Genomic DNA, 27,960 nt, shown 5'->3' on the forward strand with positions numbered 1-27,960 from the left:
AATTCAAAGTAGAATGTTAATTATGTGAAATTAGGAAAGGCCACAGAGACAAAGGCACATCTGGAGAACTAGACATGGTTTGTTATGCTGGATTACGGGGTGCAAGCATGGAAGCTATGAGAGAGAAAGTTGGAAAGATGGGCATGGGCCTTGTATGCTGTGCTATGAAATTGGTTTTTCATCTTACAGATACTAGAAAGTCTCTCAAAGATTTGAGCATCGGAGTGAGAAAATTAGATAACTGTGTTTCAGAAGATTACTTTGTGTACAGTGTGATCTCACTTACCCCATCAAAGTTTTATTATGAAAATTTTAAAGTGTAATAAAATGAGGCCGGGTGCAGTGGCTCATGCCTGTAATCCTAGCATTTTAGGAGGCCGAGGCAGGCGATCAACTGAGGTCAGGCATTCAAGACCAGCCTGGCCAACATGGCAAAACCAAATCTCTACTAAAAAATACAAAAATTAGCCAGGCGTGGCGGTGGGCACCTGTAATCCCAGCTACTCAGGAGGCTTAAGGCAGGGAGAAGTGCTTGAACCCAGGAGGCAGAGGTTGCAGTGAGCCAAGATTGCACCATTGCACTTTAGCCTGGGCAATACAGCAAGACTCCATCTCCAAAAAAAAGAAAGAATTTCACAAAGAATTCTATATATACATCTTCTAAATGATCTCATATTAACCAACTAAAAGATATGGGCCAGGCATGGAGGCTCACGCCTGTAATCCCAGCATTTTGGGAGGCCGAGGCAGGCGAATCACTGAGGTCAGGAGTTTGAGACCAGCCTGGACAATATGGTGAAACCCCATCTCTACTAAAATAGAAAAATTAGCCTGGCATGGTGGTGGGCGCCTGTAATCCCAGCTACTCGGGAGGCTGAAGCAGGGGAATCGCTTGAACCTGGGAAGTGGAGGTTGTGGTGAGCCGAGGTCGTGCTACTGCACTCCAGCCTGGAAGACAGAGTGAGACTGTCTCAAAAAAAAAAAAAAATCATACTAAGGCTGGGTGCAGTGGCTCATGCCTGTATAATCTAAGCACTTTGGGAGGCTGAGGCAGGAGGATAGCTTGGGCCCAGGAGTTCAAGGCTGCAGTGAGCCATGATGGTGCCACTGCACTCCAGCCTGGGCGATAGAGCAAGACCCTGTGTCTAAAGGAAAAGAAAAAAGGTACTAAAAAAAAAACTAGCAAGTTATATTTTAAAATGTCAACAGTGGTTATTATTAGCTGGGTGTGATGGTGTGTGCCTACAGTCCCAGCTACCTGGGAGCCTGAGGCAGAAGGATCACTTGAGCCCAAGAGCTCAAGGATGCATTGAGCTAGGATCGTGCCACTGTACTCAAGCCTGGGTGACAAAATGAGACACTGTCTCAAAAAGAAAACAAAACAACCCACAAAAAAAAGTGGTTATCTCTGGATAGAGATCTTGTGGGTGGTCCTTACTTCCTTTTTTATCTATCTATCTATCTATCCATTTTTTTTTTTTTTTTTTTTTGAGACAGAGTCTTGCTCTGTCGCCCAGGCTGGAGTTCAGTGGCGCAATCTCGGCTCACTGCAAGCTCCGCCTCCCGGGTTCACACCATTCTCCTGCCTCAGCCTCTCCGAGTAGCTGGGACTACAGGCGCCCGCCACCACGCCCGGCTAATTTTTTATATTTTTAGTAGAGACAGGGTTTCACCGTGGTCTCGATCTCCTGACCTCATGATTCGCCCGCCTCGGCCTCCCAAAGTGCTGGGATTACAAGCGTGAGCCACCGCGCCCAGCCCATTTTTTTTTTTGAGATGGAGTCTCACGCTGTCGCTCAGGCTGGAGTGCAGTGGCGCGATCTCAGCTCACTGCAACCTCTGCCTGCTGGGTTCAAGCAATTCTCCTGCCTCAGTCTCCTGAGTAGCTGGGACTACAAGCGCCCAGGACCACACTCAGCTAATTTTTTTGTACTTTTAGTAGAGACAGGGTTTCACCATGCTGGCCAGCCTGGTCTTGAACTCCTGACCTCGTAATCCACCCACCTCGGCCTCCCAAAGTGCTGGGATTACAGGTGTGAGCCACCACACCTGGCCTATATTTTAAAAATTTCTTACAATAAATGTGCATCACTTTTACACTAAATAAAAAATTATTATTCTACAGGGTCACCCTCTGTCATGTAGGCTGGAGTGCAGTGGCACGATCACCGCTTGATGCAGCCTGGTTCTCCTGGGCTCAAGCAATCCTCCTGCCTCAACCTTCTGAGTATCTGGGACAACAGGTATGCAGTACCACACTCAACTAATTAAAAAAAAAAATTGTAGAGTTGGGGTCTCATACGTTGCCCAGGCTGGTATTGAATTCTTGGGCTCAAGTGATCCACCCACCTCAGCCTCCCAAAGTGCTGGGATTATAGGCGTGAGTCACTGCGCCCAGCTAGGCTGTTTCCTATCACACTACTATCTCTTTTCAATCTCTAGCCCCCAATCCCTGCCACATCAAAAGCTCCCTATAAAAGGGCAACTTTACCAGACACTGCCATAGTGTCGCTGATCCATGCGATGGAAAAGATCCAGTCCTTGTGTCCATCCTTGGAGAGCAGGGAGTAACAGGTACAGGGAAGAAAATAAGAAATTAGTAAAATAAGGATTGTAATAAACTCTCTAAAGAAGCATACAAGTCAGACTGAAAATATTTTTGTAGAAATTACAACTCTGATCTCTGGTGGTCTCAACCCATAGAGAATGATCAATCTTTACCTTCTATCTTGAGGAGCTCAAAGCTGGAATGAAATTGGCACTACTGTGGGTAGTGGACACATAGCTCTTGCCTTCTACCTCTGGGTCCCATCTTCTATCTGGAACTCTCTTCCTCCAGACATCTAGACATCTACATGGCTTGTACCTCATTTCCTTTAAGTCTCCCTGCTCAAGTATCATCCTATCAATGAAACTTTATCTTCTGATACAGCATCCTCCACCTTACTCTCAGTCCCTTTATGCTGCCTTTATTCTTCTCCATGGCATTTATCACACTCTGACATATTACTGGTAAATATTAGTTTATATAGTTTATATTTTGGTCTATATGTCACCCTCCACTAGAATGTAGGCTTCCAGAGGACAGGGGCTTTATCTGTTCTGTTCACTGCTATGTCTCAAACCATGTCTCAAACAACGCCTAGCCATAGAAGACTCAATAAATGCCTGATGAATGAATGGATGATTTAGTAAACTGCTATTCTCTGACTATAGGCAGTGGGAAGTATGTGGACACTATGGATTCAAACAGCAACCCAATACTGTTGGCCCCTGAGGTGTGCTGCTTGCCCCTTTATCAAACATATACTGTGCCCTGTGGGGAGTCCAGTCCCCACTCTGGGCTGCTGAGAGGAGGGTCCATGTTAACCACTGAGACCCATTTGAAAACAAGGCTTAACTACAACTACTGGGAAAACTTACATCTCCTACACACACAGGATCCAGTGTAGGTAGTCGATAGATGGCAAGACTGTTGGGGTTGTCTCCTCCAGTGGCTAGCAGTGTTCTAGAAGGATTCAGCTCGATGGCATGGATACCACAGCCCTGCTGGGTCACACCTCCAGGCTCCCGGTCTTTCAGAATGGGGATCTTGGTGATCTGGCTTGTCTGGACATCTACTACAAATAGCTACAAGAAAAAATGGATACAGAAGCTGAACATAGTTCTGATTTAACGTGGCCAATACAGGGTATAAACATCCTTTTGTTCAACTGTTCGTCAACATTTAATTAACAACTACTACATGTTAGATCCTAGGAATTATTAAAGGCATGGTCAGGACTACTAATGACATGAAACATGAAATAAGTCAATATAACACAATATTAGAGATAGGAATAATATGCTACATGAACACAGATTAGGAAGTAGTAAGTTCTGCCTGGGATTCAGAGAAGATTTCCAAGAGGCCTTGTATTAGGCCATGGAAACAAAGAGCAAGACCAACACAGTTTTCTGTCAGTTTGGTCATATTTTATACATTGAATCCTCACTTAACCACACCATGCACAGAAACTTTTAAACGAAACACAATTCCCAGAACACATCATGGCTACTAATATACCTATTAATATTACTAAGTTTTCTGGAATGACCAGAGACATACGACAAGGAAGTATTATTAATATCTCATGGCTGTTCTCTATACACACACATCCCATTCAGTTCTATTCCTCCCTGCCTTTGCTCTTGCTGCTACCTCTGCCTGAAAGGCTCTCTTCCACCTCTTTACCCTCCAAGATTCAACTTAGAGAAATGCTTTATGGAAAAATCAGTCTTAGCGAAAGGACGGCCCTTAGAAGAGTCAAACTCTTCAGTGATTCAACAGTTCATTCCTTCAGACACTCACTTATTTGCCAGTACTGTTCTAAGTGTTATAAACACAGCTATGAATGAGAGAAATAATATCTGCCCTAATAGATACACCTTATAGCCTAAGAGGCTGAAATCCTGTCAGCAATTCTCATGTTGAAGCCAAACATGTCAAACCTTTACATAAATAAACCTGCTGCTTACACAGAAGATATATGAAAGGAGAAACTAGGTGAGTCTTAAGTTTAAAATATAAAAAGGGCCGGGCACGGTGGCTCACACCTGTAATGCCAGCACTTTAGGAGGCTGAGGCGGGCGGATCACCAGAGCTTGAGAGTTCGAGATCAGCCTGGCTAACATGGTGAAAACTCTACTAAATTTACAAAATTAGCTGGGCATGGTGGCACACACCTGTAATCTCAGCTACTCGGGAGGTTGAGGCAGAAGAATCGCTTGAATCAAGGAGGCGGAGGTTGCAGTGAGCCGGGATTGAGCCACTGCACTCCAGCCTGGGCAACATGTGAGACTTGGTCTCACTCTGTTGCCCAGGCTGGAGTGCAGTGGCGCAATCTTGGCTCACTGCAAGCTCCGCCTCCCGGGTTCATGCCATTCTCCAGCCTCAGCCTCTCCAAGTAGCTGGGACTACAGGCGCCTGCCACCACGCCCGGCTAATTTTTTTGTATTTTTAGTAGAGACGGGGTTTCACCGTGGTCTCGATCTCCTGACCTCGTGATCCGCCCGCCTCGGCCTCCCAAAGTGCTGGGATTACAAGCGTGAGCCACTGCGCCCAGCAAAAAAAAAAATATATATATATATATATACACACACACATATATATACACACACATATATATACACACACATATATATATATATACACACACATATATATATATGAATGAGGTGGACAAGGTTGCAGTGCCTATAGTCCCGACTACTTAGCTACTCAGGAGGCTGAGGCATAAGGATCACTGAGTCCAGCCTGGGCAAAACAGCAAGACCCTGTCTCAAACAAATATAAGTATTTTATGTATATGCTTATATATATATATGGTTTTTTTTTCACTAGGAAAATGGTTTCATTGGAGTGTCTTTAGAGCTGTGATGTCAAGACATGAAGAACAACTGCACACACAGACATGGCTATCACAGAACAGACTGTGGGTGAATAAAAAGTTCACATCACTTCTTCCCTTTACCCAGTAACAGAAGGCTCTAGGCCACCTCCTCATAGGCCCACTCCTCAAACTGTCTCTCCTCCTTGGCTGTGGTATGCTGTACTCGGACACATTCATGCTGCTCACAGCCTCAGTGAACTCCCTCTCATCCATGCCACTTCCCATGTACTGGTGCAGGAAGGCTTTGTGCCAGAATATGGCTGTGAACTGTTCCGAGATGCACCTGAACAGCTCCTAGATGGCTGTGCTGTTGCCAATGACAGTGGCAGCCATCTTTAGCCCCCTGGGTGGGATGTTACCAACAGCTGTTTTTACCTTGTGGGGGATTCAATGAACAAAGTAGCTGCTGTCCTTGTTTTGGAGATTAAGCATTTACTTATCCACCTCCTCCATGCACGTACAGCCCCTGAACGTGGCAGCTGCGAAGCAACAGCCACAGAGGGGGGTCCCAGGCAGCCATCATATTCTTGGCATCAAATATCCGCTGGGTGGGCTAGGGCACCATCGGGGCTCAGTACTGCTGGCTGTCCTGGATGGTCTGGATGAGTCCAGACATGAAGAAGTGGGGGAATAGGACCATGTTCATGGCCATTGAGCTGGCCCTGGAAGCTCAGGCAGGTGGTGACCCCACTCACAGTGCAGACACCAGGTGGCTCAGGACACTGTAGGTGGGTGTGGGCAGCTTTAGGGTTCGGAAGCAGATGTCTTAGAGAGCTTCCTTATCAATGCAAAAGGTCTCGTCTGTGTTTTCTGTGAGCTGGTGGACTGAGACGGTGACATTGTAGGGCTCTACCACCATGTCCAACACCTTGGGTGGGGGTATTACACTGGATACATATATAAATATTTAAATTACATATAATTATATATATATAAAATATGTACTTTATATATTTAAATATATATATTATATATATTTATTAGAGACAGAGAGAGAGAGGAGTAGCTAGAAGAGTGTCAGACAGAAACTGAGTGGGAGCAGGGGGAAGGAGGAGACAAACCACTCCCAAACTGGCAACTACCTGAGAGCAGCAGACTCCCTGCCTAACTGGCATCATTGCTGATGCATCCCACAAGCATCTGAAACTGAATATGCCCAAAACAAATAACCTTGCTCCTCAAATTGCTCACTTTCCTAACACCACCACTATCTACCCTGTCACTCAAGTGTGGATTTTGTCCTAGATTACTCCTTCTCCCTCATTTCCATCATTCTAGTCCTGCCTAACCTACCTCCTAAATATTCTTACAGCTGGCTCCTTCCTCTGCTTCCTCACTCATCACTTCTCCTTGGACAACCACAGTTAGTCTTTGTGCCTTCAGGCAACACTGCTATCAGAATTATTCTATTATAAGCAGAGTCATCTCCCTAAAAATGGAAATCTTCCCATGCCAGTCCCCAACTAAAAAACATCCAATGACTCCCCGTCACCTAAATCTGAGATACTTAGCATGGCATTAAGACTCTCCTCGGGGCCAGACTTTGGAAGGCCGAGGAAGAAGGATTACTTCAGCCCAGGAATTTATGACCAGCTCAGGCAGCACAGTGAGACCCTGTCTCTACTTGAGCCCAGGAGGTCAAGGCTGCAGTGAGCCGTGATGGTGCCACTGCACTCCCACCTGGGTGACAGAGCAAGACCCTGCCTCGACAAAACAAAACAAAACCAAGAGTCTCCTCAGTCCAGCCCCTACTATCTTCACGTCTTGCCATGGACTTCAAACTCTAGAAATAATTGCTTATAAATATCATACATGAGGCCGGGCACAGTAGCTCACGCCTGTAATCCCAGCACTTTGGGAGGCCGAGGCGGGTGGATCACGTGGTCAGGAAATCGAGACCATCCTGGCTAACACGGTGAAACCCCTACTAAAAATACAAAAAATTACCCGGGCGAGGTGGCGGGCGCCTGTAGTCCCAGCTACGCAGGAGGCTGAGGCAGGAGAATGGCGTGAACCCCGGGGGGGCGGAGCCTGCAGTGAGCCGAGATCGCGCCACTGCACTCCAGCCTGGGTGAAAGAGCAAGACTCCTTCTCAAAAAAAAAAAAAAAAAAAAAAAATATATATATATATATATGAAAAATTCTTCAATGAAATATAATTATTTTGTTTTATGCTCATGCTGTTCACAATGCCAGAAATGATTCTCCTATTCTTTTGTTTTGTTTTTTTTTTTTTTTTGAGACCAAGTCTTGCTCTGTCGCCCAGGCTGGAGTGCAGTGGCATGATCTCGGCTCACTGCAACCTCTGCCTCCTGGGTTCAAGCAATTCTCCTGCCTCAGCCCTCCGAGCAGCTGGGACTACAGGTGTGCACCACCACGCCCAGCTAATTTTTGTATTTTTACTAAAGATGGGGTTTCACCATGTTGGCCAGGCTGGTCTGGAACTCCTGACCTTGTGATCCACCTGCCTCAGCCTCCCAAAGTGCTGGCATTACGGGCATGAGCCACCGCACCCAGCCTCTCCTACTCTTTTACCTGGCCAACATGTACTTATCTTTCATCATTCAGTTCAGACATGTCCTCTTGGACTACTCTCACAATGTCCAGGCTGATTAAGTGCCTCTCTTGTAGGATCCCAAGATATCCCTCTACCCACAACACTTAGACCATATCGCACTGATTTAAAATATTTACTTATTTGTCTTCCTCATAAAGCTATTAACTCTCTCCCAATTGTAAGCGCAGATAATTTATCTTATTTGATTCTACAATCCTGCCCCAGCAACTACTTAAGCATTTACAACAGTCATCTTTCAGAGGGCCTGCCCAACTACTGTAGTAAGCCCCCACATCCCCCTGAGGGTGAGGCTCTGTAGCTGTTTTATTTGATATAAGCCTAGACCCCCCGATCACAGCACAGTCTAGAGGGAGTTTCAGGAGAATCAGTCCAAAGGCTAGATTGGACTAGGCCATTCAGATTCTTTAGGGAATGTGTAACTGGCTGGTGGCACTACACCAAACTGCCTAGGTGGCCACTTTTTACCAAAGCCAGTCCTCTGAGAAAAGAAAACTTAAGACATGAAGCATGGGCCAGGCGCAGTGGCTTATGCCTGTAATCCCAGCACTTAGGGAGGCCGAGGCGGGTGGATCACTTCAGGTCAGGAGTTCAAGACTAGCCTTGCAAACATGGTAAAACCCCATCTCTACTAAAAATACAAAAAAAAAAAATTAGCTGGACGTGGTGGCGGGCGCCTGTAATCCCAGCTACTCGGGAGGCTGAGACAGGAGAATTGCTTAACCTCAGGAGGCGGAGGTTGCAGTGAGCAGAGGTCATGCCATTGCACTCCAGCCTGGGTGACACTGTGAGACGCCATCTCAAAAAAAAAAAAAAAAAAAAAAAAAAAGACAGGAAACATGGACATCCTTGGTTCCTAGTGGCTTTTCAATTCCTGTTTCCACTCCTCTCTGAGATCCAGTAATACTTTCTGTTCTTGGGGTTTGTGAACTAGTCTTTCCAATAAATGTGAGTGGGTTTCTTACCCTTTTAAACAAATGATCCCAGGCTCAGCGTGGTGGTTCACGCCTGTAATCCCAGCATTTTGGGAGGCCAAGGCAGGTGGATCACCTGGGGTCAGGACTTCAAGACCAGCCTGGCCAACATGACGAAACCCTGTCTCTACTAAAAATACAAAAATCAGCGAGGTGTGGTGGCCTGAGTCTGTAATCTCAGCTACTTGGGAGGCTGAGGCAGGAGAATTGCTTGGACCCAGGAGGTGGAGGTTGCAATGAGCCGAGATCACACCACTGCACTCCAGCCTGGGTGACAGAGTGAGAATCCGTCTCAAAAACAAAAAATAAAAAATATTGGCCGGGTGCGGTGGCTCACGCCTGTAATCCCAGTACTTTGGGAGGCCGAGGCAGGCGGATCATCTGAGGTTGGGAGTTCGAAACCAGCCTGACCAACATGGAGAAACCTCATCTCTACTAAAAATACAAAATTAGCCAGGCGTGGTGGCCCATGCCTGTAATCCCAGCTACTTGGGAGGCTGAGGCAGGTGAATTGCTTGAACCCGGGAGGCAGAGGTTGAGGTGAGCTGAGATCACGCCATTGCACTCCAACCTGGGCAATAAGAGCGAAACTCTGTCTCAAAAAATAAACAAACAAACAAACTAACAATAAACAAATGATCCCTAACCAGATAATCCTCAAATTATTTCCTGAAACAAAATTAATTGCCCACTCACATATTTGTGTTGTGTGAGACAATGCAACCATAACATGTAGCTTTTAGACCAGGGATCCCCAAACAGCTGATTAAAATATTTTTTGAGATAGAGTCTCATTCTTGTTGCCCAGGCTGGAGTGCAATGGCATGATCTTGGCTCACCACAACCTCTGCCTCTTGGGTACAAGCAATTCTCCTGCCTCAGCCTCGCCGAGTACCTGGGATTACAGGTGCCTACCACCACGCCCGGCTAATTTTTGTATTTTTAGTAGAGATGGGGTTTCACCATGTTGGCCAGGCTGGTCTCAAACTCCTCATCTCAGGTGATCTGCCTGCCTTGGTCTCCAAAAGTGCTGGGATTACAGGCATGGGCCACTGTACGCAGCCTGAATTTTTTCTTATTTTTTTTCTGAAACAGAGTCTAGCTCTGTCACCCAAGCTGGAATCTGTGGCGTGATCTCGGCTCCCGGGTTCAAATGATTCTCGTGCCTCAACCTCCCAAATCGCTGGGATGGCAGGTGAACACCACTGTGCCAGCTAATTTTTGAAATTTTAGTAGAGACAGGGTTTCACCATATTAGCGAGACTGGTCTCGAATTCCTGACCTCAAGTGATCCGCTCATCTCAGCCTCCGAAAGTGCTGGGATTACAAGCATGAGCCACCGCACCCAGGCTGAATTTTCTTTAAAAAGAAAAAAAAAATACAAAACACTACAAAACAAAAACAATTCCCAGGCCTTACCCTAAAACTCTTCCATTAGGCATTTCTGAATTTGCATGTTTACTGCAGCATTATTCACAATAGCCAAGATATGGAATCAGCCTAAGTGTGCATCAATGAATAAATGCATAAAGAAATGTGGCACAGGCCAGGCGCAGTGGCTCATGCCTGTAATCCCAGCACTTGGGAGGCCGAGGCAGGCGGATCATGAGGTTAGGAGATAGAGACCATCCTGGCTAACACAGTGAAACCCCGTCTCTACTAAAAATACAAAAAAATTAGCCAAGCCTGGTGGCGGGTACCTGTAGTCCCAGCTACTCAGGAGGCTGAGGCAGGAGAACGGCGTGAACCTGGGAGGTGGAGCTTGCAGTGAGCCGAGATCACGCCACTGCACTCCAGCCTGGGCGACAGGGCAAATACTCCGTCTCAAAAAAAAATGTGGCACAGATACACAATGCAATACTGTTTAGCTATAAAAAAGAATGAAATCCTTTGGACAACATGGATGAACCTAGAGGACATTATGTTAAGTGAAACAAGCCAAGTACAGAATACTGAATGACCTCACTTATATGTAGAACCTTAAAAAGTTGATCTTGGCTGGACGTGGTGGCTCACGCCTGTAATCCCAGTACTTTGGGAGTCCGAGGCTGGTGGATCACCTGAGGTCAGGAGTTTGAGACCAGCCTGGCCAATGTGGTGAAACCCTGTCTCTACTAAAAATCCAAAAATTAGCTAAACTAAGAGTGTGCCCCCAACCTCACCCTCATTATTGCAGAGGAATGACAATGAACCACTTGAAGGATAGAGCCATCCGGCTTCTTCATGGGAAGAAACAGGGATGTGGATGAGCTGCCACAGAATCTCTTCCCAAGCTCTTTGACAAGGGTCCAAGGATTCATGCAGCTCCAGTAACATTTCCCAGAATGAGCCTGCTCCACATTAACCTACTGGGATCCCTGCCAGAAACTAGCAGTGCAGCAAGGTAAGCTCGAGGCTCAGGCTCCCTGCAGTTTACATTCTAGGACAGGGGGGAAAAGAGACATGTAAGACTAGTAAGTCTACCTCTGCATGCATTCATGTGTATCTACACAAATGTAAATGAATGTACACAAAGACGAAGATAGCTTAAAAAAAAGGAGTCAGATGTGGTAGCAGGAGCCTACAGTCCCAGCTGTTTGGGAGGCTGAAGAACGAGGATCCCATGGGCCCAGGAGGTCAAGGCTTCAGTGAGCTATAATTGTGCCACCGCCCTCCAGCCTGGGTGACAGAGCAAGACCTTGCCTCTAAAAACAAAAAACACAAAAACAAAAAAAAGAGGAAGGGGTAACCTTACAATGTTTCTAAAATTCAAGGGTGTTTCAGACTGGAGCCCAATGAGAAAGGAAAGTAATTCTATGCAGGTCATACAGACAAGACACACTATGTTGCAGTCAGTAAAAGACAGGTAGGCAACCTGTCTGTGGAGAGGTGGGGAAAGGAAAGACAAGTGAAATCAAAGCAGAAGAATCTATTCACTATCCCAATCTGAGACAGTGGGGAGGAGCAAAGGAGAGAGCCAAGACCAAGAAACACAACGGAAAATGGACAGAGAGTATGTATCAAACATTAAAAATATGTATAGCGGCCGGGCACGGTGGCTCACACCTGTAATCCCAGCACTTTGGGAGGCCGAGGCGGGTGGATCACGTGGTCAGGAGATCAAGCCCATCCTGGCTAACCTGGTGAAACCCCGCCTCTACTAAAAATACAGAAATTAGCTGGGCAGCTGGGCACGGTGGCTCACACCTGTAATACCAGCACTTTGGGAGGCTGAGGCGGGCGGATCACGTGGTCAGGAGATCGAGACCATCCTGGCTAACCTGGTGAAACCCCGCCTCTACTAAAAATACAAAAAATTACCCGGGCGCAGTGGCGGGCACCTGTAGTCCCAGCTACTTGGGAGGCTGAGGCAGGAGAATGGCGTGAACCCGGGAGGCAGAGCTTGCAGTGAACTGAGATCACACCACTGTATTCCAGCCTGGGCCACAGAGTGAGACTCCATCTCAAAAAAAAAAAAAAAAAAAAAAATGAGCTGGGCATGGTGGCGTGCACCTGTAGTCCCAGCTACTCGGGAGGCTGAGGCAGAAGAATTACTTGAACCTGGGAGGCGGAGGTTGCAGTGAGCCGAGATAGCGCCACTGCACTCCAGCCTGGCGACAGAGCAAGACTCCGTCTCAAAAAAAAAAAAAAAGTATATATATACGTAGCAGGAGCCTACAGTCTCTGCAGCCTCTCCATATATATATAGCTTGTAATACCAATTTTAGGAACTTACACTGAGGAAATAGTGATGGGTGAACAGTTTGAACTACTGTACATCTTTTTTAATTATAGAGACAGGGTCCCACTTTGTTGCCCATGTTGTAATAAAACCCTCCTGGGCTCAAGCAATCCTCCCGCCTTAGCCTCCCAAAGTGCGGGATTACAGACATGAGCCATCATGCCTTGCCACTACATGCCTTTAACGGCGATAAGGTAGTTCACTGCATGAATTTACTAACATTAATTGAATTAATTCCCTATTATTGAACATTTATGCCATGTCTAAATTTTTAGTAATACAAAACATGGCAATGAACGTTGTTTTACTGAAATCCAGGGCCTCCTCTTAGTACTGGGGCATAAGGAGGAAAAAAATTAAATAAATAAATCCAGGGCTGGAGGCGGTGGCTCACGCCTGTAATCCTAACACTTTGGGAGGTGGGCAGATCAACTGAGGTCAGGAGTTCAAGACCAGCCTGGCAAACATGGCAAACCCTGTCTCTACTAAAAATATAAAAATTAGCCGGGCATGGTGGCAGTTACTAATCTCAGTTACTCAGGAGGCTGAGGTAGGAGAATCGCTTAAACCCAGGAGGGGTAGGCTGCAGAGATCGCGCCACTGAACTCCAGCCTGGGTGACAGAGTGAGAGTCCATCTCAAAAATAAATAAATAAATAATACAAATAAATAAATAAATCTGGCTGGGCACAGTGGCTCACAGCTGCAATCCCAGCACTTTGGGCGGTCAAGGCAGGCAGATCACTCGAGGTCAGGAGTTCAAGATCAGCCTGGCCAACACAGTGAATGAAACCCTGTCTCCATTAAAAATACAAAAATTAGCCGGGCATGGCAGTGTGCACCTGTAGTCCCAGCTACTTGGGAGGCTGAAGCAGGAGAATCGCCTGAACTCGGGTGGTGGACATTGTAGTGAGCCAAGATGGCACCACTCAACCTGGGCAACAGGGCAAGACTCTGTCTCAAATAATAATAATAAATTAATAAATACATCCGGCTGGGCACGGTGGCTCACGCCTGTAATCCTAGCATTTGGGAGGCTGAGGGGGGCAGATCACTCTAGGTCAGAAGTTTGAGACCACCCTGGCCAACATGGCGAAACACCATCTCTACTAAAAATACATAAATTAGCCGGGCACAGTGGCGGGTGCATAATCCCAGCTACTCGGGAGGATGAGGCAGAAGAATCGCTTGAACCCAAGAGGCAGAGGTTGCAGTGAGCGGAGATCATGCCCCTACACTCCAGCCTGGGCAATAGAGCGAGACTCCGTCTCAAAAATCAATCATCAATCAATCCATGTGTCTGCGCTACACCAAGATCTTAGACACTCTGAGCTGTGAATCTAAACTGTTCCTACACAAGATGGGCTACACCACTAGCTAGCTAAGATAAGTAATGGTACTTCATAACAGGTCTTGAATTCTGATGTTTCGCCACAGAATCATGACTTCGTGGAAGGAGGGCCACATTAGGATTTACAATTATTTTGGATTTAAGTGACATAATTCTTATAAGATTTATATCTAGCAGTAAATTGATTTCTAATCCTTGATTTTTTTTTTTTTTTGAGATGGAGCTCAAAAAAAAAAAAAGGCACTCACCACCATGCCCGGCTAATTTTTTGTATTTTTAGTAGAGACGGGGTTTCACCGTGTTAGCCAGGATGGTCTTGATCTCCTCACCTCGTGATCTGCCTGCCTCGGCCGGCCAAAGTGCTGGGATTACAGGTGTGAGCCACTGCGCCCGGCCTCTAATCCTTGATTTTGGAGGTCTCTGTTAAAAATCGACTGAGTCCTAAAAGCCAGCTTTGGCAAGACACCTTGATTTTACCTAGTACCCACCAAAGTCACCACATAAACTTTGACAACATACAATAGAGGTTTAGCTACCATAAGCATCTATCTAAACAAATATTTGTTAAAAAGAAATTCTTGCTGGGTGCAGTGGCTTACGCCTGTAATCCCAGCACTTTGGGGGGCCCAGGCAGGCGGATCACCTGAGGTTGGGAGTTTGAGACCAGCCTCACTAACATGGAGAAACCCCATCTCCACTAAAAATACAAAATTAGCTGGGCGTGGTGGCGCATGCCTGTAATTCCAGCTACTCGGGAGGCTGAGGCAGGAGAATCGCTTGAACCCAGGAGGCGGAGGTTGCGGTGAGCCGAGATTGCGCCATCACACTCCAGCCTGGCAACAAGAGCGAAACTCTGTGTCAAAAAAACAAACAAAAAAAAGAAATTATTCTTGGACTGTTAAATCAGAACCCTATTTAGTATTGCTTTTACGTTTACAAATCCCATCACCTATTTCCAACTGATACCAATCTGAAAAATGAAAGGCGAAATAAAAGGATTGGTCCAATAGTCTGATTTCATAAGAATCTTTATTTCTTCCTATAGAAGATGGAAATTGATTTATTTCTTTTGTTTTTTTTCCAAGATGGAAAAAAAGACAGACTCACTCTGTCGCCCAGGCTGGAGTGCAGTGGCACAATCTCAGTTCACTACAACCTCCGCCTCCTGGGTTCAAGCGATTGTCCTGCCTCAGACTCCCGAGTAGCCGGGACCACAGGCATGCGGCATCATGCCCGGCTAATTTTTGTGTTTTTAGTAGAGACAGGGTTTTTTTTGTTGTGTTTTTTTTTTGAGGTGGAGTCTCGCTCTGTAGCCCAGGCTGGAGTACAGTGGCACAATCTCGGCTCACTGCAAGCTCTGCCTCCCGGGTTCAGGCCATTCTCCTGCCTCAGCCTCCCGAGTAGCTAGGACTACAGGCGCCTGCCACCACGCCCGGCTCATTTTTTGTACTTTTTTTTTTTAGTAGAAACAGGGTTTCACTGTGTTAGCCAGGATGGTCTCGATCTCCTGACCTCATGATCCGCCCGCCTCGGCCTCCTAAAGTGCTAGGATTACAGGCGTGAGCCACCGCGCCCGGCTACCTTTGACGAGGTTTCACCGTGTTGGCTGGGCTGGTCTCGAACTCCTGGCCTCAAGTGATCCAGCTGCCTCAGCCTCCCAAAGTGCTGGGATTACAGGAGTGAGCCACTGCGCCCGGCCTGAAATTGATTTCTGTATACTCAAGGATGCTAATAGTTAACATGTAAGTTATTCAGGAGAAAATCTCTACACAGGAAACTTTCAGGTTTTTGTTCCCTGGTGATATTTCCAGGTATGAGGCCTTCTACTCAGAATTAACAGGGAGCTTTATCCCTAACTTGCAAACTATACATATCTGGTATAAGCGATTATAAACTCTTAACAATAGTGTTAAGTAATAATATGGCCGGGAGTGGTGGGTCATGCGTATAATCCCAGCACTTTGGGAGGCAGAGGTGGGCAGATCACCTGAGGTCAAGAGTTCAAAACCAGGCTGGCCAATATGGCAAGACCCCCGTCTCTACTAAAAATACAAAAATTAGCTGGGCATGGTGGCACACGCCTGTAATCCCAGCTACTTGGTGGGGCTGAGGCAGGAGAATCGCTTGAACCTGGGAGGCGGAGGTTGCAGTGAGCCAAGATTGCGCCACTGCACTCCAGCCTGGGCAACAGAGTAAGACCCTGTCTAAAAAAAGAAAATAATAATAATAATAATAATAATAATATCTCTCTTATCTCACACTTACTTCCTAAGTGTAACAGCATTAAGACTTGAGGACCAGGACCATACGGTTGTGTATTTGCGCATTGAGAATCCAGAGCCCTCTCCAGGGACTATTTTGAGCTCCAAAAAACTCACTGTGTGACTAAGAGGAGCAACTCCGTTTTTGTTTTTTTTTTTTTTGAGACAGAGTCTCGCTGTCGCCCAGGCTGGAGTGCAGTGGCGAGATCTTGGCTCACTGCAGGCTCCGCCCCCCGGGGTTGACGCCATTCTCCTGCCTCAGCCTCCCGAGTAGCTGGGACTACAGGCGCCCGCCACCTCGCCCGGCTAATTTTTTGTATTTTTAGTAGAGACGGGGTTTCACTGTGTTAGCCAGGATGGTCTCGATCTCCTGACCTCCTGATCCGCCCGCCTCGGCCTCCCAAAGTGCTGGGATTACAGGTGTGAGCCACCGCGCCCGGCCGAGGAGCAACTCCTTTTGTTGCATATTCTACTACTGTATTTTTGAGCCCCTACTTCAGTCCTTCTCACCATCATTTTAGGATAAGAAAATGCAAGGTTCCTCTAACTGAAACAACAATTTTAAAAGATGAGTGTTTATTGTACAAACAATACTTCATCAACAATACAGAAATTTAAAATGCAAGAAAGATCACTCAGAATCTTCTCTTTTAAAATCTGTTTTTCATTTGTCAGGTTCCTGTTTAGTCTTCAACCACATATATATTATAATTGTGCACAGCTATCATCAGCAGAGACAGGATTTTGTATCTCATTTCATTAAACATATTGAATGCTTTACACATTACAGTCTCCATAATTATGTTAATGTCTGCATAATACCATCCAGATTTATCACTATTTACTTAAGTATTCGATTGTTAGTATTTAGATTAAGTAGCTTCCAATTATGATCTTGTTAAAAACAACTTTTCCTTTGGATAAATTCTCAGGTGTGAACATTTTAGGCGAAAGGGTATAACATTTTTAGGCTCTTCTTTCAACAAATACTATGTACTTTTGTGGGTTTTTTTTGTTTTTTTTTTTTTTGAGACAGGGTCATGCTCTGTCACCCAGGCTAGAGTGCAGTGGTGTAATCCCATTTAACTGCAGCCTCCACTTCCCAGACTCAAGCCATCCTCCCACTTCAGCCTCCTGAATAGCTAGGACCAAAGGCACAAGCCACCATGCCCAGCTAATTCTTAAATATTTTGTAGAGATGGGGTCTCACTACATTGCCCAGGCTGGTCTTGAATCTCTGGGCTCAAGTGATCTTCCTGTCTCGGCTTCCCAAAGTGCTGGATTACAGTCATGAGCCACTATGCCCAGCCAATACTGGCCAACATGGTGAAACCCCGTCTCTACTAAAAAACACCAAAAAATTAGCCGGGCTTGGTGGTAGGCACCTATAATCCCAGCTACTCAAGAGGCTGAGGCAGGAGAATCACTTGAACCTGGGAGGCGGAGGTTGCAGTGAGCTGAAACCGAGCCACTGCACTTCAGCCTGGACAACAAGAACGAAAGTCCATCTCAAAAAAAAAAAAAAAAAAGGCCAGGTATGATGGCATGTGGTATAGTCCCAGCTACTCAGGATTCTGGGGCAGGAGGATCCCTTGAGCCCAGGAATTTGAAGCTGCAGTGAGCCATGACTGCACCACTGTACTCCACCCTGAGTGCAAAACGCTGTCTTGAAAAACAATAAAGCAGCCGGGCACGGTGGCTCACGTTTGTAATCCCAGCACTTTGGGAGGCTGAGGCGGGCAGATTACATGAGGTCAGGCATTTGAGACCAGCCTGGCCAGCATGGTGAAACCCCATCTCTACTAAAAATACAAAAATTGGCCAGGCATGGTAGCACACGCCTGTAGTCCCAGCTAGTCGGGAGGCTGAGGCACAAAAATCGCTTGAACCCGGAGGCAGAGGTTACAGTGAGCCAAGATCGCGCCACTGCACTCCAGCCTGGGCAACACAGCAAGACGTGGTCTCAAAAAAAAAAGAAAAAAAAGAAAACAAAGCAACCCTGACATAATGGGTTAGCCTGATACTCTCAGGTAGGCCTTGGTGTCCTAGTGTAAATAAATAATTTCAGAGAATATCAACATCAGACAAGGCCACTCTGTAACTGTGATAAAGACAAAAACAAGACCACTCTATAATCATACCTGAACACAGACCAAAACAAGCACACTGGCCAGGCAAGGTGGCTCACACCTGTAATCTCAGCACTTTAGGAGGCCGAAGCGGGTGGATCACCTGAGGTCAGGAGTTCGAGACCAGCCTGGCCAACATGGTGAAACCCTGTCTCTACTAAAAATACGAAAATTAGCTGTGTGTGGTGGCATGTGCCTGTAGTCCCAGCCACTTGGGAGGCAGAGGTGAGAGCATCACTTGAACCTGGGAGATGGAGGTTGCAGTGAGCCAAGATCGTGCCACTGTACTCCAGCCTGAGTGACAGAGCGAGACTCCATCTCAAAAAACAAACAAACAAAAAACCCAAGAACACTGCCTAAACCACAAAAAGATCAAACATCCCCTTAACCTGGCTAATATAAATGACTGTTTCATCTTTATCAATTACAGCTTTAACCTCCTGCTAGATAAGATTAAGATACCCAAATATAGAATTTGCCCCTGTCGTGACAGTATCCATCTGGAGCAAAGTGCTATATCCTTAAGCCTTCCCCCAAATCACGTGCAACAAGTCCCAGTGTTGTAACTCCTTTCCGGCACTCTTACCGAGAGGTCCCTCACTCCCCTACGGTGAAGGTTCTCCTAGGTACAACAAGCAACTGTATCTGACTTGTTCTGCTACAACAACAGTCCCTGAGAATCTTTGGCTGGAGAGTGCTGACAACGGGAAGTAAGAGTTCACGTCCAAAACTAAATACCTCCAACTGTGTAGATCATCACTCTGCCGATTGCCATCCTTCTCCTCAAATCACGCCCCACCCCCAGCTCCTTCAAGAGTCCTCTTTTCCACCAGGCGCGGTGGCTCATGCCTGTAATCCCAGCACTTTGGGAGGCCGAGGCAGGCGGATCACGAGGTCAGAAGATCGAGACCATCCTGACCAGCAGGGTGAAACTCTATCTCTACTAAAAATACAAAAATTAGCTGGGCATGGTGGCACGTACCTGTAATCCCAGCTACTCGGGAGGCTGAGGCAGGAGAATTGCTTGAACCCAGGAGGCAGAGGTTGCAGTGAGCCGAGATCGCGCCACTGCACTCCAGCCTGGCGACATAGCGAGACTCTGTCTCAAAAAACAAACAAACAAACAAAAAAACACAAAAATAGAGTCCTCTTTTCTTGAATTCTTTTCTGTATTCTCCTGGTTTTCCTGAGTTCCCTGCTCCCCCACAGCAGTTCTTCTTGCCGTGTAAATGTACATGTTTTCCAAGGTTCTCTCCTTAGCTTATCTGTCAGTATCAGTGGTTCTTAACCATTTTTGGCTCATAGTACACTCTTCGAAAATCTAAGGACAAAAACTAAGAACTACTTCCCACACCACCCCCCGCAAAATCTTGCCCAGAAAGTACACATATAATCAAAACTTTGCAATTTTAGGGAAAGTTTACACAACTCACAACTCAAGCCAGGAATGCCTGCTCTCTACTGTCTTTCCCATGGTAATGTAACAATTTCAATAATTCCTTCTACATAAATGACTGCCAAATCACTAACTTCAATCCTTACTCTCTGCCAAGCTTCAACTAATTGATGAAAAGGACAAAACCCAAATCTGTTCCTTAACATTCACCCTGCCATCTTTCCAGTTACATAGATTCAAGGCATTAGTATCATTTTTTTTTTTTTTTTTTTTTTGAGACAGTCTTGCTCTGTTGCCCAGGCTGGAGTAGAATGGCGCAATCTCAGCTCACTACAACCTCCGCCTCCCGGGTTCAAGCAATTCTCCTGCCTCAGCCTCCCGAGTCGCTGGGATTACAGGCACCCACCATCATGCCCAGCTAATTTGTTTGTACTTTTTTTTTTTTTTTTTTTTTGAGACGGAGTCTCGCTCTGTCGCCCAGGCTGGAGTGCAGTGGCGCAATCTCGGCTCACTGCAAGCTCTGCCTCCCGGGTTCACGCCATTCTCCTGCCTCAGCCTCTCCGAGTAGCTGGGACTACAGGCGCCCGCCACCACGCCCCGCTAATTTTTTGTATTTTTAGTAGAGATGGGGTTTCACTGTGGTCTCGATCTCCTGACCTCGTGATCCGCCCGCCTCGGCCTCCCAATGTGCTGGGATTACAAGCGTGAGCCACTGCGCCCAACCTGTTTGTACTTTTATACAGACAGGGTTTCACCATGTTGGCCAGGCTGGTCTCGAACTCCTGACCTCAGGTGATCCGCCCGCCTTGGCCTTCCAAAGTGCTGGGATTACAGGTGTGAGCCACCTTGCCCTGCAAAAGAAAATCTTTTTAACACTAGGCTCAAATTCCTACACGGCAACAGTTGGGTAAAGTCAAGAATGCCTTCTGTAGTTCTTTGCAGCCCCTACTACTCCTTACTGTCTTGTGCCTAGCAAACTTTTCTTCACTTAGCTTTTCTGTCTGGCTCTGCAGCCAATCTGAATTTGCGTGAGTCTAAACCACGAACATATGCCTAACCCATCCCAGCTGCCAGATCCATGTTCTAATTAAGGTTATACCATCTCTACTTAAGTAGTTGAGTAAAAATATGACTGTATTGTTAATTAATGATAAAAACAACAGTTGGCTATCCTTGCTGTTACTGCTGTGCTAGCTGGGGCCAAGAAATCTGGGGATTGAATGACTGCCCTAGTTTGATTGTTAACCCAGCACAAGGACATTCTACATCAAAACTTTACTATTGAGAATACAACATAATCTCTCCCACCTCTGAAATCTTCACACATTATCCAAAGACAGTTCCAATTTTTAAATAATTTTCCTCTCTTCAAATTGTGGGAAAAGGTTATGGAATCATTTTTACCGCTACTAGTACTTCTAAATAAGTAAGATATTTGCTAACTTAGAATATTTCCCAGATGCATGCAGACACCTTCTCAGCACCAGGTATTATCATTCCCATTTTGCTGATGCAAAAACAAAAGCACAAATAAGGGAATCATTTGCCCAATGTCACAAAGTTCAGAGAAGAGCACCATTCCTAGCTCCCTGCTTTGGTTCTAGAAGCTAAGCAAAAACAAACAAATACTAACTATAAAATGAAAACAGCTTGCTCCCCTTGCCCCAAACACTTATGAGGATGTAGGAAGACAGAAAGAGGTAGGAATTAAGAGTAGGTTAAATTATTACTTGTTATGCTCGCCTTCAAAATAGTGTCAATAAATTCAAGAAGCAAGAGGTTATGATGATTAATTCAGTTTACAATTCAGTAATATTTGCTAGGCTAAACACTATAATGCATGTGCAGGGAGTGGAATGAACTCTTTCAAGCAGGAGACTCTTTTTCTTCTCCAAGTGACAAGGATGACAGTTCTCAACCATGAGTGGGCAGCTGGAGAGACCAAGAAAAGGAAGTTCTGTGGAGGCCTGTTGCCACCACTTAGTTTTGAAAGGCTTCTGTGTAAGACAAGCGACTCTCAACAGAAGAGGAAACGAAAGGTTGGCCCCAACCACCATGGTATTATTTCCTTCCTCAAAACTGTTTAAATTTTTGCCTATGTCCTTTATAAACAGACCAACCACCATGCTATTATTTCCTTCCTTAAAACTGTTTAAATTTTTGCCTATGTCCTTTATAAACAGACACTTCTCCTAGTACTTAAGACTTTCTTGATCTAGAGCAATCTTCTCTCTTTTAATGATCCAAAATGTGTTTCAGTCCAGGGTCAATTTACTCACACATTATGACATTACTTGTCCATTCACACAGGGTGAGGTGAAAACGGAGGGAGGGCTGGGCGTAATCATTTCCCACCCCTAGGCCCTAGGCCCTGCCTCTTTTCATTTGCCAATCCTCTGACATCATGCTATTCGTGGACTCTGTTCCAAACATTTCCGCCCTTTGACTTATTTTATCCTGGCCTACAACTGGGTTGGTTACAAAGCTTACTGAGAAATTTTTCACTTCATTCATTTATAACTGTCTTTCTATTCACTCTTAAAAAGGCTACTTTCCAAACAGCAAATGCTTATACCCTGAAATATACTACCAGACACACATTCCCTGCCTTCCTTATAGGAAACAGTTCATGTATTTCTCATATTTCAGTTTATGTATTTTTAGATTCTGTTCACTAAAAAACAGCCAAGTGGCCGGGCGCGGTGGCTCACGCTTGTAATTCCAGCACTTTGGGAGGCCGAGGCGGGCGGATCACGAGGTCAGGAGATCAAGACCACGGTGAAACCCCGTCTCTACTAAAAATACAAAAAATTAGCCGGGCGTGGTGGCAGGCGCCTGTAGTCCCAGCTACTCGGAGAGGCTGAGGCTGGAGAATGGCGTGAACCCGGGAGGCGGAGCTTGCAGTGAGCCGAGATGGCGCCACTGCACTCCAGCCTGGGCGACAGAGCAAGACTCCGTCTCAAAATAAATAAATAAATAAATAAATAAATAAATAAATAAATAAATAAAAAATAAAAATAAAAAACAGCCAAGTGTGCTATTTTAAATACTTCGACATACGTTCTTAGGCTGTTTTCACTGTTACGTATCCTGAATGATGCTCTGAGCATCATTATTTCTTAAGTCTTTTCTTTGAGGCCTATGACTTAAAAACCAGCATAAAAAGATGAGGCAAAAACAAATAAACAACCCTCTAGAAGCAGCACATCCAGAGAGGGCCTAAAGAAATACACTCCTTTGAAGACTTATCAGAAAAGAAATGTATGAGTGAAAAAAGGAGCACAAAAAGAGGAAGAAGTCACCAACGGGAAAGAATGGAAAGGAGAGTAAGGCAAGTCCCTCCTAAAAGAAACAGATGGGAAAACTAGCAGAGGTTCTAGAGCAAGTGGAGCAATATATCCACGACCTAGGGGAGAGGTCACATCCCCCCAGACACTTACCGTGTTGCATTTTGTGCCACACACCACTTGCCTATGATTCAACCACTGAGATGCAAACACTTTATTAAGGGTCCCAAGGTGAAACTCTCTCTCCTTCAGGAGACTGGGAAGTTGCTGTGCTGCATAACCATGCAACACTCGAGAGTAGCTGGTTTCATTCTGTAGCCTGACTTCCCGGTTCTTCAAGTAGTATACTAAGGATCTCTTCACAGGAGGAAGTCTTTTCCTTTTGTGAAGCGAGTGATCCCAGCCAAACTGTGGAAACAACATTAGAAATCAGGGCTTTGGCTACTCTTCTTCAGAACGGATCCTACTGTATTACAGAAATCACCAACGACTCATAACTCACACTGCAGAATTTACAAACAACACAAATACAAACACAAGAGAACAAGAATCTCAATCCAGAAAGTCGTTTAACTCTTCCAACATTAAAAAGATATTGCTCACAGTCAAACTTACCTATGTGAATTACAAGGGCTGAAAGTCAAGGGAATGAATGCAGAATAGAACAGACTAAAAGGTTTACTAGACATTTTAGGAGTGAAAGATTAAAGGAAATGAGAGGTCGAGTGATTCCCATACCGACCTGGGCTGCATCTCTACCCAGCCCCCTTCTCCCTCTCAGTCTGTACTCCCACTGGAGCAGGGAAGATACAGTCCAAGGAGCCAGACCTGGCTCCCAGGTCTTCCAGGGACGCATCATCAATGACCGTTCCTCTGTCATCATGCCCGCGCTCCAGGTAGTTGCAGAATTCGAAAAATCAACCACCAACGGGGTAGTAGGCCCCCGGGAAATCAGAGGCCATATCTATGTCCAAGAAGGCCTTCCCCTCGAAAGGCGGCGGTATAGAGATGATACCTGGGAACTGTTGTTTCTTTTGGGGTCTAAATGCCAAAAGGCCCAGCTCAGGGTTGGGTATACATATAGGGAAACTTCTTCCAGGAGGGACGCAATCATCCCAGCTTCCTAGGGCCCATGGAAGGTAGAGTTCACTCTACCAGAGTTTGTTTCCGATTCCCTTAACTTCGGTTTCCCCTTCCTCCAAAGCCAAGATTCTGGTTTCTTTTCAAGCCCTATCCACGACTGCAGGCCTCCCGCGGATTATGTCCCATTGCTGAGTTCCCCTTTGGCTCCTCACCGCCCTGGCCTATCTGCCCTCCAGTTAACGAGGGTCCAGTCCTGACTCTATAGGCCCTGGCCCCATTCCTGTTTTGCCTCTGACTGCAGACCTTGGACCCCGATTCCTGTCGCACGATCTGCAGACCCTAAGCCCATCTTGGTTCCTCGGCCTCACCACCCAGGTGCCGGCCTCTCAACCCTCACCTGCGGGCCCTGAGCGTCGCTCCCAGCTCCCGGCGAGGCGGGCGCTTTCCGCTTCCTGCTAACTGCTTTCCGGGCCATAGTGGACAGCGCCGCCGCGGCCCCGCAGCCACATGGGGCGGGGGAAGCGAGGGATAGCAGGACGGCAGGTCATATACTGGGCCCCGGGGCCGCGCACCTTAGTGCGCCCGGCCCGGAAAATGGCCCGGACCCGGAGCGGCAGCAGAAAAATGATACGCGGAAAGAAAAGAAAGAGAGAGGAAGGACTTGGGCCGGGAAAGGGAAGGGGAAGCGAGAATGAGAGGCTTTCCAACGGCAGAGCCTGCAAGGACGGCGAGCGGCTAGAACCAAAACACCCCCCCGCCCCCTTGCTCGCGCGCCGTCACCCTTGCGCAGCCGCACTGCGGACAGCGTCGCCACGGAAACACGGCCGGAACGAGAGGGGCGGGATCTCGGGGTTGGAAAATAGTTCGCTGGTGTTTCCCGGCCGCCGCCAGGCCATTTTCAACTGTTGTTTGGCAGCCGCTGGATGGAAGTGGACGAGCTGGGGCCAGGGGAATCTGACTTCTGGCCGCCGACCTCCGACCCCAGCCCGTCCACCGCAGGCCCCCGGAAGTGAGGACCACCACCGCTGCTGGGGGAAGGAATCCTCCCTAGTGCAGGCCTTAACCCGGTAGCCGCCACCGGTTACCTCCCATCTGGCACCAAACGTTTCCCGGAATCTGTCACAAACCGTGCCCTGGCTCCAAGGGCTGGACAGGGGGGTGAGGGGTGGGGCAGAAACCGCCCCCACCCTCGAGGTGAAGTCCAGTCAGGAAGCCAGGGCAGTGTGGCCAGACTTTCCCACCACTGAGAACCTGCCCAGCACAACAAACCCAGGCCGCCCCACGAGTCTCTGGCTACCCTCTTCCCACCCCTGGATAGCCCTGAGGCTCCATTCTCCGCTCTGTCTCCTGATCTTTTCTTCTGTCCGAACTGCTTCAGCCCCTCCGTCACCTTCCCCTTACGGTGCAACTTCACCATTCCCTTTAGATTTCCATGACCTGCCATCTAAACCACATGGTCTTTTGTGCTTTATGAAGTAGGCATCACGCTGTAACTTATCTGTCGCTGCCTGCCTCACTCTTGGATTCAGGTTGCGTCTCCATTAGGGCAGGTCGGGAATTCTGAACTACAGGAAAGAGAGTGGTCATTTTTGGCTTGCCAGTCCAGTTAGAGCTGGCATTGGCCTCCAAACAAGGGGGCTTCATCAGGATCACCGTTGCCAACATTTTTGGAGGATCTTGAAGGAATATGACTGCCAGCCTTCACTTTCCTCAGGCAAACAAACCCTCTGAGGAAGCAGGATGCTCTTGCTTGGGGCTGATTGGCCTCAGGCTGTGGTGCCCAGTTACCTGCTGGTCCCTTCAGGCTTCAGGCCTCAGGCCTTATACCTCCAAGGAACTCTGTTGGACCATCTCAAGTTCTGTCAACAAGGAGATCTGGATTTGTTTTCCAAGCCGAATCAAAGACCAGATTGAAGCAGGGTCTCCTGCCATCCCAAGTTGGCACTGCCACTAACCCCTAATGTCTTGGAAAAGGCAGCTCCATCTTATTTGGTCAGGCCTGTCCCTTTAGAGATATGCACATAGTGAATGGGTCATGAGTGGGTCAGCTTTCTTTTTTGAGTCTGTTCTAATTGTCTTGCCCTGCAATGCTCTGGATGACCCAGGAGCCCTTGAGCAAGAGTCTGGAATCCTTTGAGAATCTCTAGGCTCAGATTGAGCTGTCAGTGCCAAGAGGGGCACACTGGGCACTGCTGCAGTCTCTTTCTCAAAGTTCCTTTACTTCATCTTCACATCCCAGGAACCATCCCCAAATGCACCTTATGGCAGAGCTCGCCATTTCTTTTCTTTTTTTTTTTTTTTGAGATGGAGTCTCACTCTGTAGCCTAGGCTGGAGTGCGGTGGCACAATCTCGGCTCACTGCAACCTCTGCCTTCTGGGTTCAAGTGATTCTCCTACCTCAGCCTCCTGAGTAGCTCAAATTACAGGTGCTCGCCACGTTGCCCAGCTAATTTTTTGTTTTTTCTTTTTTGAGACAGAGTCTCGCTCTGTCGCCCAGGATGGAGTGCAGTGGTGCGATCTCGGCTCACTGCAAGCTCCGCCTTCCGGGTTCACGCCATTCTCCTGCCTCAGCTTCCCAAATAGCTGAGACTACAGGCGCCCGCCACCATGCCTGGCTAATTTTTTGTATTTTTAGTAGAGATGGGGTTTCACCGTGTTAGCCAGGATGGTTGCCCACTAATTTTTGTATTTTTAGTGGAGATGGGGTTTCACCATGTTGGCCAGGCTGGTCTCAAAATCCTGACCTCAGGTGATCCGCCCACCTCGGCCTCCCAAAGTGCTAGGATTACAGGTGTGAGCCACCACGCCTGGCCAAGAGCTCACCATTTCTATGCAAATAACAGAATGAAAGTCCATTTTGGAAATTTAATTGACAATTGCTTTTAAAAGACTGCAGGCCAGGTGCGGTGGCTCACGCCTGTAATCCCAGCACATTGGGAGGCCGAGTTGGGCCAATCACCTGAGGTCAGGAGTTCGAGACCAGCCTCTGAGTAGCTGGGTTGCAGTGAGCTGAGATCATGCCACTGGACTCCAGCCAGGGTGACAGAGCAAGACCCTGTCTAAAAAATAAAATAATAAAATAATAATGATAACAATAGTAAAGTAGTAGAGTGGCTGGGGGAAAAAGTACTCAGGGCACGTAACTACTCCAAGAATGGCATTCTTAGTGAGCCTCACTGCTGAAACTGCCTGCTGTAATCTGAAAGCAGTTTTATCTAACAGCTGTTAAAACAACCTACTGTGACTCTCAGAAATAGTTTTACTTATTGCCTTCACTTACCAATCAAAATGTGCCAGCTCCCCAAAACCTTACTAGTGCCAGTGAACTTTCTTGAAGAGCAATACGTAACACTTTTCCTTTTTATAAAACTTCCAACCTTCTCTTCGTTCTGCAGACATGCCAAAGACCACCCAGTCTGCGTGTGCCCTGAAGTACAATTCCTGCTTCACAAAACATTTTAATTTCAGAGATTCGTCTATATATTTTATTTCACCTTGACAAAACTATATGAATGAATTTTATAATATTGCATAATAGATATCAGGCCAGGCGAGGTGGCTTACACCTGTAATCCCATCACTTTGGGATGCCAAGGCGGGTAGATTACCTTAGGTCAGGAGTTTGAGACCAGCCTGTCCAACGTGGTGAAACCCCGTCTCTACTAAAAATACAAAAATTAGCTGGGCGTGGTGATGCCTGCCAGTAGTCCCAGCTACTCAGGAGGCTGAGGCAGGAGAATTGCTTGAACCCA

The 27,960-nt window shown here is 46.8% G+C and overlaps 2 protein-coding genes across 8 annotated transcripts in view; one reads left to right on the forward strand and one right to left on the reverse strand.

The window, feature by feature from the left end:
* The window catches only part of EFCAB13 (EF-hand calcium binding domain 13), an 83,885-nt gene extending 62,141 nt beyond the window's left edge, over positions 1 to 21,744 (forward strand). For 5 of the 6 annotated variants that reach the window (XM_058444745.1, XM_058444740.1, XM_058444743.1 and 2 more), the window contains 2 exons: positions 2,126 to 2,243; positions 5,384 to 5,669. Coding sequence is in view for 1 of the 6 variants with exons in the window: in XM_058444740.1 (XP_058300723.1) it covers positions 2,126 to 2,145 (20 nt within the window). In the remaining 5 variants the exon portion in view is untranslated. Of the gene's footprint in view, positions 1 to 2,125; positions 2,244 to 5,383; positions 5,670 to 21,734 lie in introns of those variants that run through there. The other variant, XM_058444735.1, reaches the window with a different exon arrangement.
* DCAF12 (DDB1 and CUL4 associated factor 12) overlaps positions 1 to 25,029 on the reverse strand; it is a 124,906-nt gene extending 99,877 nt beyond the window's left edge. The window contains exons 1-4 of one of the 2 annotated variants that reach the window (XR_009215068.1): positions 23,868 to 24,023; positions 23,279 to 23,533; positions 3,424 to 3,630; positions 2,492 to 2,552 (exon numbers count right to left, since the gene is read on the reverse strand). Coding sequence is in view for 1 of the 2 variants with exons in the window: in XM_032163991.2 (XP_032019882.1) it covers positions 2,492 to 2,552; positions 3,424 to 3,630; positions 23,279 to 23,533; positions 24,606 to 24,683 (601 nt within the window). In the remaining variant the exon portion in view is untranslated. Of the gene's footprint in view, positions 1 to 2,491; positions 2,553 to 3,423; positions 3,631 to 23,278; positions 23,534 to 23,867; positions 24,024 to 24,605 lie in introns of those variants that run through there. The other variant, XM_032163991.2, reaches the window with a different exon arrangement.
* Positions 25,030 to 27,960: the final 2,931 nt, after the last annotated feature.

The sequence above is a fragment of the Hylobates moloch genome, unplaced genomic scaffold (assembly GCF_009828535.3).
Source record: "Hylobates moloch isolate HMO894 unplaced genomic scaffold, HMol_V3 SCAFFOLD_10, whole genome shotgun sequence".
In the NCBI taxonomy this organism is placed as follows: domain Eukaryota; kingdom Metazoa; phylum Chordata; class Mammalia; order Primates; family Hylobatidae; genus Hylobates; species Hylobates moloch.